The 14,147-nt window shown below is 33.2% G+C and overlaps 1 protein-coding gene across 1 annotated transcript; it reads right to left on the bottom strand.

The window, feature by feature from the left end:
• Positions 1-278: 278 nt before the first annotated feature.
• Positions 279-4,808, bottom strand: LOC113778411 (bidirectional sugar transporter SWEET3b-like). Its single transcript, XM_027323819.1, has 6 exons — positions 4,513-4,808; positions 4,386-4,422; positions 3,788-4,010; positions 2,883-3,044; positions 820-939; positions 279-708 (listed from the first exon to the last, which is right to left on the bottom strand). The coding sequence occupies exons 1-6, from the start codon at positions 4,547-4,549 to the stop codon at positions 490-492; spliced, it is 798 nt and encodes a 265-aa protein (XP_027179620.1). The 5' UTR covers positions 4,550-4,808; the 3' UTR covers positions 279-489.
• Positions 4,809-14,147: the final 9,339 nt, after the last annotated feature.

Genomic DNA, 14,147 nt, shown 5'->3' with positions numbered 1-14,147 from the left:
TTTACATTCAGATACGACAGATTTTTTTCAGTCATTTTCTCGGATTTTTGGTGTTACCTCATCCAAATTACAGCACTAACCAAAGATTAGTCACTGAAAAATAAAAGAGTCTCTTTTTAAGAGCCAATACGTGTTTAAAACAAATTGGCCAAGGAAGTTTTGGTCTAATAATTAAGATTGAAAACTCAGAAATTAGAAATTTTGGATTCTACTCCCTTTGTCTCCTCCCTAGTTATTAAATCCCATCCTTCATCCCCTAGAAAAAAAAAATTAAAAGAAAAAAAAGTGTTCAGAATAGATTGGCTCTGTCACTTCACTACAATATTATGGAATTCACTGAAAAATCTCACAGCAAACATTGACTGTAAAAACTCAGTCAGAAAATTTCATGACGGTAAAATGCAAAGAGAACAAGAACATGTGGGAACATATTCTCAAAAACCTATTTTCTTCATCTCTATTAGTGATTGCTGAGAAGTCCATGCATGTTCACATTTTTCCTTTGGTGTCCTCACTAAGCACGGGCTGCAACTGTTCTTTTGCATTGTCATGATTGTCCTCAGCATGGGATAGCACCTCTTGGTTAATTTTCTCACCGTTTTTCTCTACATCCAAGCTTGATGGTACATCCATGGTAAAATGTTTTCTGTACTTGCAATAGAGCAAGAGCTGCAAGAGTCCTATAGGGCTTCCAATCATATTAGGAGACTGCAAGCAAAGAACATAAATTGAACTTGATACTTATTAATTCATTAGCAAAGTCCAACTCAAAAGAAACTTTCCAAACAGCAAGGATTGAATATTGGTTTTGAAGCATACCCCAATGAAATAATCATGGCTTAGGAATCCATAGGTCATCCACAGCGTGCTAGAAAGAAACGTGAAAAGGGACAAGTAGAATGGCATAAATTTGACGCTCTTGGTTTGTATCACTTGTTTCTGCCAACATTAAGAATCATGTAGTTTGTCAAAAAGATATTCTCGTGTGGAAATTAAGCAAAGTTTCAAAGGTTGAATGAATAAAGGATTAATCTTTCCTATCTGTCAATGCATATATTAATGGGGTTGGATGAATACCACATCATCTGAATTTGAATTTAAACATCAATTTTGTATATATGGTATGCATCTAGACCTGCTAATTTGTACATTGGCAGTGTATAAAAGATTTATTCATGAATAAATAGGCATTTTATGTTTACTAGTAATAAATCACGCGCTTTGCACGTGAATTTGATTCTTTTTGGTTTTCTTTTTGTAATTATGAGAAACAAAAATTTATTATTCTCAAATCAATAGAAGTATTTAAAACAAAATAAAAATGAAATGTTAGAAATAGCATCCATTAAGTTATGATAAAAAGAACAAAACTAAAATTCATACTACTAACGTTTTCTCAAAATCTAAACATTTTTTCGACAATGTCATATCATTGTAAAACGCTCATTAACAATTTGATTATGGATCTAAGGCCAAAAAAATAATGACAAAGAAAACATCATATTGTGTTAGTGATTAAATTTCTAATAAAACTAATTTTTTTTCTTTTAGTTTTTGAGTTGCATAAAACATAATACATACTTCTTTCAATAATAAAATGTGGTCTAAATTGATCATATGTTTGGATAATTTGTCACGTTGTATTGTTAAAATTAAAATATCTTTGAGATATTTCGTACTTTGCCTATTAAATTGAAAGTGACCATTTTTTTCTTTTTTTTCCCTCAAAACAAAAGGAGTAATTGAAAATGTTAGTGATAAAATTATATCTCTTTTGGGAAAATAAAAGCAAAATTTGCTTCATTAAAATTCAATCTTATGAAAATTTTAAAATAGCAAAAAATAAAGAATATCAATACAACATCTCGAATTCATCTTTAAAATAACGTTAACATGGTAAAACTACAATTGTTTACAACATGCTATGAACATAGTTAAAGGTGTATTCCATTTTTTTTTTAGAGCAATGTGTATATAACAAGGTGATAATTCTTAAAGTCTATAGAATTACAAATTGCTTAAACCATATCATGTGGAGGCATGTTAAGAATCCACGAAAAAGGTAAGATCAATTCAATAGCTTCAAATGCTTTTAACCGTCTGTTCCATGGTGGTGTGCATTAAGAGACCTTGGTCTCTTTTAAGAGTAAAAATGAATTAAATCACTTATTAGAATAATTCGAAATATGGGTACATATGGTATTTGAATGCCTAATGGGCACAAAGATTCAAGTCACTTCCTAGCTGAACAATCTATTTGATTGAAATCATAACTATCCCTTTCGCGTTTAATGGAGTCATATGTTTTTTCTACTTAATTTATTTGTAGGAATAAACAAAAAGGCAAAAAACTCCAAAAATCACACAAACAATCTACCTAAGTACGCATTAATTGTTCTAAAAAATTCAAGATTTCTAATCATCATTGTACATTCAATGGATTCATTTTGTTCCTTTTTCTTCTTCTTTTTTTATTTTTCTTGTATCTCATTTGATTAAATAAACAGACCAATACAGAAAGAGCATAATGTATGAGGTCATATTCAATTAAGAACTCTTCAATTGCTTTATGCTTTTTGACTAGATTGAGTGGGCTGTCATATAAGGGCAAACTTCAAAAGTCATCTCATTAAAAGTATAAGGATAAATTGGGAATGGAAAAACTAAAACCAAAAGTTGTTAGCATTATCTTTTCTAAGACTCACTGTGCTTTTAATTAATATGTATACGTATAATATACATACATATGTATATAATAGTCATCATATTTTAGTTTAATTACACCTTTTTCTTTTTTTGGGAGGAGGGTGATTGGTAGTTTAGTATGTTTTTGAGGGAAGAAAATCCAAAGATAGCATAAATTCCAAACAAAGAAGACTAACCACAACCACCAGAGGAGAAGCGTACATTGCCACGGAAGCTATTACTCCCATACTCCCCACAAATATTTTCCGGTGGGGATGATCGTGAATTGCTAAGGCTGATGATATAGCAGTGGCACAACATATAAGGATGACTAGTGCTGTCAATATTCCAACCTTTTTCTGCACTCATAAGAAAGGAACAAGTGAAAATGAAATCAGATTTGGGGAGCTAAGTCATATTTCCCTCCCATGTGTTTTAACTAAAATACTGGGAACTTATGAGTTTTCAAAATAATTATGTTCAGTATATATGTATGTATATATATATATATATATATATTTACACGCATATGTATATATATGTATGTATATGTGTTTTGTGTGTGAACTTTAAAATCCAAGCAGAAATGAAAATCAAAGGTAAGGGTCATCCATGAAATTCTTATATAACGTTTGAATTTTAGTACCTCTGCTTTATAATAAACCTTAGTAACTTGAATACATAAAACTAATTAGTATAAACCCATAAGAGAAATAATCTCATATCCTGTCGTTTGTGTGAGAAAATAGAAGGCCAATCTTTCTTTCTCACCACTGTCTTTTGGGATACTGATAATCCTTCATTGATTTAGAATAAGTTTTGTGTAATGCCAAGGTACATTCATAGATTATAACAATTAATGTCCAATTACAAGCAATAATTCTTATTGGTCATATCAGTATTATTAACATATTACAGTAAATCACTTACCTCAAGCCACACATACTATTGAATTATATATATATATATATATATATATATATATATATTTGTCTATATACATGTCATTTATCAATGTGAATTATCTCATGGAATGATTTATATATTTGGTCTAGCCATTGAAATTGTTAAAAGAGTTATACTAGAAACTGATGTAGCTTGCCTTTGCATTGGCTGGAGCAAAACGTAAATATATAGAGATGAAGGAGAGCTCCAAAAGAACCCCAATGGCATTTATTGAGACAATGGTGAAATTTTCCCAGCCACAGCTCACAATCGGCAAGCCGTACCAAGCATAGAGGAAACAATTCAGCAATGCAACGATGTACGGAACGCAGGAAAAATCTTCAGTGTTTTTCTTTCTTAGCACCCTTGTAAAAGTTATTCTGCAAGAGAATTTAATGTAAGAATGCTGAAGAAGAAAATAAGTAAAATGCTACTATAACTTTTTTATATTACTCCCAAAACCAAAATGTTATCGTCTTTTTTTTTATTTTTATTTTAATAGAGGAGGAGGGAAAGGGATGTTAAAATCTTGACGTTTCATACTTTAGTCACTAAACTAAAACCTCCTCGACCAATATTATCTTCTTACACATGGCTATTTGTGATGTTTGCATGACTGTTTTTTGACACATGCAGATAATACATAGAGGTGTGTATTCTAGATATGCTAGTATAAAACTTAGTTTTTTACCCCTACTAATGCTATAGTACTAAATCCTATCTCTAGATAAACAGTAGAACAAAACTTGAGTTACATGGGTACAGCATAAAGCAGCAAAGCCGCGCCATTCCCTGTAGATATTAAAAAAAAAAGTCATCATGCACCAAATTGCAATATGAAGTCCAGTAAAGAAAACGAAAAAAAAAAGAGTGAAGATTTACCCATTATTCCTACAGCCACACGTAACCTATCTCCCATGTTGCAACGTTTCAAATAAAAAAACCTGTTATGGACGAGCAAAGGCACAAGAATAGACTGGAAACGAAATGTTTGAGCTTTGCCTCTCAACAATCTTAAGATTGGGTGTATATATACTAATGAACAGTTCACAAAAGGAAAGGGAAAAGAATGTTTCGTAAAATGCTTGATAATTAAATTTGTGGTGAGAAACCTACAAGGGTATTAAAGAAATCAAGTGGAGAAGAGATTGTGGAGGGAATTATAGCTTACCATTTGGTTTGTCTTTGGAATTTGTTCAAGGAAATGCTCCATTAGTCATTAGAAGCTTTATTAGCCTTTTTTTAGTGAGACAAAGAATAAACAAAGAATTTATTTGCTGGCTAGGAAGTACCCAAGTTCCATATTTTGGTTCTTTTGTCAGTGGAAATATCACTGGACTTCCACTAGTCTTTTGGAAATTTTAGAGTTTAAATGCCCAACTTTCTAATATTGGCTCAGTGTCCAGTGTTTGTCGTATGCGTGCACTTACAAACTTGCTAGTTAAGGCCTTAAGGGAAAGGATGGAAAACTGTGAGTGCAACTTTTTCTTGATGGCGTAATACTTTTTAAACACGTTATAATTTGTTGTAAACAGTTTGTATGTTTTTTGTGACAGAAATGTTATATTCAGTTATGTGAAGCTGTACATGTTAGTTGTGTTAGATAGTGTGGTTTTCTCTCGAATTTATAATTTGAATTTTGACATTATTAACTAATTTGAGGCCATATATTCTTTGAGACAATTGTTTCTTACAACAGCCCCAACATGTTGCGGTACATATTCTAAGTTCGAGTTTGTGAAGACTTTGGGTACAATACATGCTATTTTTTTTTTTCAGAACTTGGTTCATGATCAAGCAAAAAGAATATATGCTTTCGATTGGCATAAAAAATAGATAAACATCTGAAAGAACTCCTAGAAGAATAAGGGATAATTTCAAAAACCTCCCTTGAGGTTTCTGACAATTGCACTTGGCTCCCCTCAGGTTTAAGAAATTACACTTACCTCCCTTGACATAGTAAAATATCTATAATGCCCTCCAGTAAGTAGACAATTTTAAATCTAAGGCAATAAATTTACAAAACTTAAAAAAAATCTGTTTTTCTGTCTCTTGTCTATTTTCTAGCTAATATAACCTCTTTTTATTATCTTCAGTTTTGTGGATATTAGTAAATTGAAATTACAAAATTTACAAAGGAGGTAGATTATGTGTCAAACTAGAACGAAATGAAAAGGCTCACAGCGATAGAGAAATAAATAATGAAATTGATGATTGAAATACGAAGAAGAACCAAACATGTGGAATTTGACATATTTTGTTTATTATTAAGAAAAACTTTTATAAAATGTCAATAATTACATAATGATTTCTTTCATTGGATTAGAAATTTTTTATTATAATTTTATTGTGGAGGTAGAATTTATTCTCAACTTTTGAGATATTAATATTTTTAAAACTATAGGAGAATTGTAATGGTGGTTCTAGGTCAAATTAGCTTATATTGAAAAGATATTAGAGCATTGATATTTAATTTGGGGGTATAAAATTGGTTGTCAATGTGGTTTTGTGTTTTTTTTTTTATCGTGGAAAGTATTGATATTGTATATACAATTTGGGATCTTTTGGATGGTTACTTGATTTTAGAACTTATGTTTCGATCGTTGTTAGAGATTTAGCTTGTTGATTTATATAAAATGTGGAAGAAAATGATTGAGTATACTATTTTTCTTTCTTAGTTTTGTACAAAAGGGCAATTTAGGATTTTTGAAAGAAAGTCTAAGTTCTTGGACCTACATTGTTACTAAACAGTAAAAGTATGGGAAATATATGTAATTTTTAAAACCTGAGGAGAGCTCTTTATAATTGTGAGAAACCTTAGGGGAGGTTTGTGAAATTATCCCGAAGAATAAAGGAAGTAGTCACACCTGACTAGGATTCTTGCCCAGTTGAAGAATCCTATCTGTGGGATCAATGGATTTTGCCTCAATTTTTGTCATGGTTCACATGCTTGATAAGGAAATCAGCAAAAAATTCTTTTATATTGCGGGAAATCAAGGGGGTACCATTCTATGTTGAATGGATTTTGCTTTTAAATATCTTTCTTTGGGTTGGACCAGAACAAGCATTATCATGGAAAATGTTGCTCTGAATTTCAGCAGAGGCATAATCCTTAAAAGTTGTATGTACTTTTTTGCTCTTTCACCCTTAATAAAATTTGTAGGTGCAAGACAAAGATTTGAAGTGGTGAGGCAAATTAATCTTTTTGGGGTTGCGATGTATTTACAAAAAATAAATATTTTTAAACACTAAGAGTACTTCTGGAGTGTTTGGTAACTAATTTTTCGTAATTTAAAGAGTCTAACTTCTGGTAACTTAAAAACACTTGTATTTGGGTCAGCGCTGACTCTTTATAAACAATTGCAAGTCCAAAAGTCTGTTATTGTGATAATTAAAAAAGTGATCATACAATTTCGTACTTGTTCTAGAAGATAAGCAATTTCAACGGACAGAGGGCAGCACAGAGGAGTGTGCTGTTGTTATGCTTATGGCATTATTTGCTTTATTTATTGTATAATATTACTTTACGTGAATAAAATAAAATATTTCATATACATATATAGTACGACGGTATAATGTAATGGGATTAACTTCAGTAACTTCTCCTAAGGTTTCTGATTATTTCACTGGCATTCTCCACGTTTTGAAAATTACGCTAACTTTCCTTGAGATTTATTATCTTGTAATAGTTAGATCCAATCAATAATTAAAAAGTAATATTATAAGAGAAAAGGTAATATGATTTTACCATTACTCGTCATCTACTAAACTTTTTATTAATCTAATATGAGGCCAAATATTAAAGAAAACATTAGAATTTATTGTTTATCATTAGGGATTAAATCATATATGCCATTAAAAATAGTATAACACTCTATATATTTCACTTAATATAAGATCCAAATTGCTCTTTTCAGTTACAAACCCATTGCCAAATATTATCAACAACAAATAATAAAAAAAATCTGTAACCAAAATATTACAAAGAGCAAACGTTAATACCATAAAAATCTTAACAGCTAACCTTAATAAATTGACAAGAATGTTTATAATGTTAAAGTTTATTCTATATAATATTTTGGTTGCAAATTTTTTGATTATTTATTGTTGATCCTATTTGACAATGGGTATATAACTGTAAAGAGTAATTTGGATAATTGGATCTTATATTAAGTGAAAAATATAAAATAATATACTATTTTTTGATGCTATATGTGATTTGATATCTAATGATAAATAACAAATTTTAATTTTTTGAACATATGAGTTGTATTAAATTAATTAAATAATGTAGTAAATGAAGGACAATGATAAAATTATAGTGTAGATAATTCTCTTTGGGGTTAACTTGTGCATCTCTCGTGGCTATGTGAGAGTGCACGTGGAGGTGGACTCTTTGGTACTCGTTCAAATCGCGCAGCAAGTAATTCGATGCCCGTGGAGTATTGATACGGAAGTCCGATCCCTCCTTCAGCTGTCGCCCCATGTCGCTAGCATCACTTATTGCTTCCGAGAGGGTAATCAAGTGGCTGATAGCTTATCTAATATTGGCTGTGACAGAACCTATCATCATTTTTCGGAGCTCCCTACTCAAGCCCGAGGGCATTTAGGTTGGACATGCTTGGCCTCCCTTCCCTTCGAAAATGCTAGGTCCATCCTAGTTCTAATACATGTATTGTCCTCTTGGGAGGTAAGGTCTATGCCCCCCTCCGGCTCTGTCTATCCGTTTAAAGGAATAAATTCTGAACTTTGATTCAAAAAAAAAAATAGTGTACATAAGAATTTGGGATAATTTCACAAACCTCCCCTGAGGTTAAGACAATTTCACTTGGCTCCCCTCAGATTTTACAAATTACATTGACCTCCCTTGTCACAATAAAATGACTATAATGACCTTCACTTAATCAACAATTTATAGTATAATGAAATGAGATTAAAAAAAAAAAAAGAAACCTGACATCTTCTGCTATCCTGTTTACAAATTACATCCAACGACAATTCTCTCTCAATTATTATCACTCCGTTTTCATCCATCAATCCCTTCCTTCTATAACTTGCTCTCAAATTACCACCAACCATTACCTATAATTGCAGTGTGAGAACCCGTAATTTTTCCCATTTTCTAGGTTTTATTATCTTTCATGGCTTGTTTTCTGCATTTTCGTGATTAGGAAAAATTCTAGATACTTTTAAGGAGCAGATATAGTTTTTAGATGATTTTTCTAGTATCGAATAGTTTTTGAGAAATTAAGAGCGTATACCGGACGTGGGACCCACTAGTGCGAAAAGTTCGGAAAAATTCGGCCAACTAGGTTAAGTTTTGGATACTGGAATTAATTTACCGGGTGTTAAGAGATAAGTAGAGGATGCTAAGTGGATTGGTATAAGAGAGACAAAACTTAGGCAAGCATTAATGAAAGTGACAAGTGTCACCTTATGAGTGGAGGTTGCTTTATGACTACTATTCATGTTCTTACCATTGACCAAATAAATCAAAAAAATACCAAAAATTCACCATTTTTCTCTTCCTCTTGGCCGAGCTCTTCAAGCAACAAAAGAAAGAAAACTCTTCAAGTTTTTGGCTTCAATCTTGCTTCAATCAACTCACTCAACCATCCAATCTTGTTTTTGCTCCATAAAACCACTTAAGGGAGTGATAGTGAGGTGTTGTGTGGAGTTATTTGGAAAGCTAAGAGGACTAGTTGCTCTCTCTCTCTTGTTTCTAAGGTGAGTTGTGAAGAACCCCTCTCCTCCCTCTAATGATGCTTAATTTATGCTTAGTGGTGGAATAAGATGCAACTTTATGGATTATATTGTGATTTTTGGTTGAATTGGTGAACTTTTGTAATTATTGGGGATTTTTCTGTTTTAATATGAATATGATTGTGTGGCTATGTATGATGATTGGAAATGGTATGTAAGGGATATAGGAGGTGGAAAAAGTGGATAATTGCAAGCAATTTTTGTTTTGGAAGAAAATTGAAAAAATTAGGGTTTGATGTTCTTCATTCTGCCCGGTACTATAGCTCATATCTAGGGGCCGAATTGGCCTTGGGTTAAAACATGAAAGTTGTAGGGAATGATATTTTAGAGGTGTCTAAAAAATTTCAGGTCAATCGGAGTAGCTGAGCTTGAGAAAAGTCGAAATTACCCTTGCTGTCCTGGTTTTACCCGAATTTGGGAATTGCTTCTGTAATTGGTTATTTTGGTTAGGAATGCTTCCGAATTGGTTGTTGAGGTCTTCTGATGAAATGTATCCCTGTTTCTTAGCTTTCATATGGCTTTGGAATTTCTAGATTTGAACTTATGTAGGCTGTTTTATGATGCTTGCACTAGAATGCGTTCTGTGAATCTGTTTTTACGGTTCTGGTGTAGTAGATTGCATTTTTGACCTGGTTACACTCGAAACTGGGTTGAGTGACCTTCTTGAATATTGTAGCCCTATCTCTTAGCTTTGAAACGGTGGGTCTTGGACCTTCATCCGATAATCGTAGTGCCTTTGGTGCCATTACCGCAAAATGACGTCAAAAACTGTTTTTTTCAGGGTTAAAGCGAGTTCCATTTCCGGATTTTTCTGGTTTCCTCTAATGCTTATGGAGCCCTATTGTGGTAATATTTGGCATTGGTTTGTGACTTGTAATCGAGTCTTATTGTGCTTATTTGATTATCTTAGGGTTTGACTTTCATTTCCGGACTTTTCCCTAGCTCGAATTGTACTTGTACTACTTGGAGCTTACTGAGCGGCTATTGAATGAACTTATTTTGTGTGTGACTTTGGGACTGGCTGAGGAAAATAATGAAGCCATGACGGCTGGAAAAGTAAGCAAATTTAGGGGAAGTGCTGTCCAATTTTCTAGGCCGTTTGGTTCCTTTAAGTTTGAATTGCCTTTTGGTAGAAATGAAGGGCTTTTGGGTTGTTTGAGCCTAGGTCTTCATGTTACCTTTTCGTTTCTAAAAATCATGTTTTGCACCCTTGCATTAGTAATTATTTGGCGAGGCATACGACTGGTAGTCGAGCCTCACATGTGCATTCTGTATACTCGATTTTTGAAAGTGGAACCTTCAATTGTTTTACTTTGGTTCTTTTAGGGTTTCTTGGCGATTAAAGCCAATCTGAAGTGAAAACTGACTTGAACCGGTGAGTGTACCACTCCCCTTATTTGTTACTTAACTTGATTTCTGTACATGCAATCTGTGATATGAACGATTGAACTATCGGTTTATTCTGTTTGAGACGAGGGTGTACTTTATCACACTCGTTCTCTTGTCTGGTCATATGCCCATTTTGAGTGCGTATCTGAATCTGCTATCTGTATCTGTTCTGACGTCGTTTGGAAGCTTGTATCCAACGACCTTTCTGTGACCTCTGAGCTCAATACCTGTGGCCAGTTACTCGAGTCGGGCCAGCAAGGGCCTGGTCGATTAGATAACGAACCACGGTAGTCTGTTTTGGGATCTTTGGGTATTGAGATCCTTGATTCCGGTATACTCGAGTATTACCATTTCTGTTCTGATTGGATTTCGGGCCCGGTGGGGGTATGTGAGGTGGAAGGAGTCGAAGAAAGTGGAGTCTACGGTATTGGTTACTTCTGTAAAGTTGACGGAGTGTCAACTGTTATTTCGATCAAGTTTCGGTGAAGCAAATGGGAAGTTGGCTCCTGAGAGCCACCCGTATCCTTTTGTCTATGGTGTTTGTTCACTTCTTTATTTGATGCACATATGTGATTAATTGAATATGAAGTTCCATGTTCTTATTTGCTATTATTTTGGTACCTCATTGAGCGTAAGCTCATCCCTTCCCGTTATCTTTGTTTTCCTTACAGGGAACCACTTTTGGGGCTAAGATGTTTTGACGCACGAGTCGAGCTAGTTTTATTATATTTTTGTAAAGTTCCTTGATAGTTGGAAAACCCTAAATTTATTTTGATCTAATTATCTTCTTTTGTTCCGTAAATTACAAACGTATGTGTATAAAACTATTTACCCTGTTCATGTAACCTATTTGGATTGGAAATGTTTTCCCGGGTCATATGGCCATATCTGTATTCGTTGGGCTCCTGGCTGAGTGGTGATGTGGCAACCACTAATCATACTTGATGTTGATTTTCATTTTGCCATTTGGCGACTTTGAATCGTTTGAGCGCGCTATTTCCTTCCTGAACGTTTTCGATTTCTTTTAACGGCTCGACTGAGTCCTGGCGAGAGCTGGGCAGGCGGTCCGCTAACCCCTTTGGTTCGCCTTAGGGGAAGGTGGGGCTGTCACATGCAGCCAATCATACCACAAGTGATCTCTCAAATTCTACTATATATTCCTATTCCTCTTTTCTTTTCTTTGAAATTGCCAAATCACAAGTTTAGTTGAGGGATTAAATTTGATGGTTGAAATAAAATCCGATTCCATGGTCAAACTAAAAGGAGATGAAGAGGCACACAATAATAATGGAGCAAATAATGCAATATTGGCCAAAAGAGGAAGAGAGACTGAAATTGGTAAATTTGCTAATTTGTCTATCATTCATTCAAAAAAACTTTTTAAAATGTTAATAAGTACATTAATATTTCCTTTTATGCTTGACAAATTTTGGTTGTGGTTTCGTTATGGAGATAGTTTGGGGTGTGAAGACGTTAACATGGTGATTGGAGACGTTAACATGTTTGGAGATTTAATGCTAAAGAGATTATTTTGTTTTGAGAAGGTGTAGGTATTGGATTTGAAGTTTGGGGTGTGATTAGTTGTAAATAAAATTTTGGTTTTTAGCAAAATGAATTTCTTGAAAATTCCTATAGTCATAATGATGTCTTTCCTTCTCTTAAATTTGATTAATCCCATCCATGTTTAAATCTCCCCTAAGGATTTTCTTCAAGTCCATAATGTGATTCATATAGTAAGAGTTAAGCCACTATATAGAACCAAACTATGATATCCTATGTTCAAGATTATGCAAATATAAGAGCAGTTGATTGTGAGTTTGACCATTATATAGAACCATATGGTGAGAATATTTCTGAAGAATGGAACGAATCTTCAGAATTGAATGCATACTTTGGGAGAAGTAATTTTTTGACTATGATGATGGAATTGATTGAGTTTAGAATTTGGAATTAGACTATTTGTTAGGCTAGTTTGTTAGTATAGTGGGTTTGGTTGAAATATGGAGAAAAGCAATTGACAAAATAATTTTTGTTTTATTTTTGAACAAAAAGGGTAGTTTAGGGTTTTTGAGACAAAAAATATAGTCTTTTGGATCTATATTGTTATATAAACAGGAAAAGTAAGGGAGGTAAGTGTAATTTTATAAACTTTAGGGGAGGTATCCGTAATTGTCAGAAACCTCAGGGGAGGTTTCTGAAATTATCCCAAAGAATTTATAGCCTGCACAAATCCGACACAATGGACGGTACCTGCACGAGTGCCCCCACTTCATTTTAAAGTTAGTGGAGGAAATCAATTTATCCAGTCATGGGTCAATTTTGAACCGCACAAAAGTTCAACTTGAGGAAAATAATCCATTTGATTCTCTGCATCAATCCTGCCGTGGTTTGCTTTGCTCAAACAGAGATCAAAGAAGAAATTCTACAGCACAGGATCGATCTTATGGTGGGTTCTACTCCATGGCGAAAATCAATCAGAATAAAAATTCCCCAGTTTTTGTCTTGAAAAAAGTCTTAATATATACTTCTTGTAAGATTCTTTGATTTAGTAATATATACTATTCTAGGTATTATACTTAACATCTCATGTTATTCTTTAAAAATTTCGTTGCGTTAACAAAACGATTAAATCTTATATGCACTACACTATCACCGTTGGATTCATGACAAATGTAAAAATGTTAAATTTCAAATTCAAATTTTGCATAGTTGTCATTCATCCAATGTTAATAATATATACATTGCCAAAATAGTTAATTTGTATTAATAGTTTCATCTACCAAATAGTATATTAAGTGCTTAATTCTACTTCCTCTGTTGTTTAAAATAATTAAAACGAAGATATTCTTCTCATAAAAATGTAGTATGTACATTTATATGTTGGCTTCCTGCTTTGAAATCTTGGCTTCGCCATAATGCTAACCAAATTCAATTATGTCGGGAATGAAGTTGGGGCATTTTGCAATGAGAATGTCCCAGATGTAAAGGAGCATTTTTCTGATGACAATGAGAACTCAAAAACAAATTGATGATATGTTTCACATTTAATTCTTCTATCAACAATAAAGAACATTCTCTATCTCTGCAAGCTGAGCATCAGCTGCACTCAGCTCCTCTTATGCTTTATATCAACGTTGTATTCAATTCCTGTGCTTGCGTGTTAATTCAAGAAATAGACATGATAGCTTTTCGTAGCACTCATATAGTTTTTTTTTTTTTTTTGTTAAGAAAAAGTTTGGGTGGGTTTGGTTCCACCACCGTCACGATCCAAAATATGCCTTTGAGACCATATATCATTTATAAGGATTTTTAAGGATCGCCTACTAACATAGCACTTACATGAACATGCACCTGGGATCACTTAC

The sequence above is a fragment of the Coffea eugenioides genome, chromosome 1, assembly GCF_003713205.1.
Source record: "Coffea eugenioides isolate CCC68of chromosome 1, Ceug_1.0, whole genome shotgun sequence".
Classification (NCBI taxonomy): Eukaryota; Viridiplantae; Streptophyta; class Magnoliopsida; order Gentianales; family Rubiaceae; genus Coffea; species Coffea eugenioides.
The sequence above is the reverse complement of the archived record's forward strand: the minus strand, read 5'-3'. Positions and strand labels throughout refer to the sequence as shown.

Excerpts from the sequence above, each read along its gene's own strand:
- LOC113778411 (XM_027323819.1), bottom strand. The coding sequence starts at position 4,549 with ATGGGAGATAGGTTACGTGTGGCTGTAGGAATAATGG. Across the intron at positions 4,011-4,385 it reads CTGCTTTATGCTGTACCCAT|AATAACTTTTACAAGGGTGC; the intron begins GTAACTCAAGTT and ends ATTCTCTTGCAG. Across the intron at positions 940-2,882 it reads CTTCTCCTCTGGTGGTTGTG|AAACAAGTGATACAAACCAA; the intron begins GTTAGTCTTCTT and ends TAATGTTGGCAG.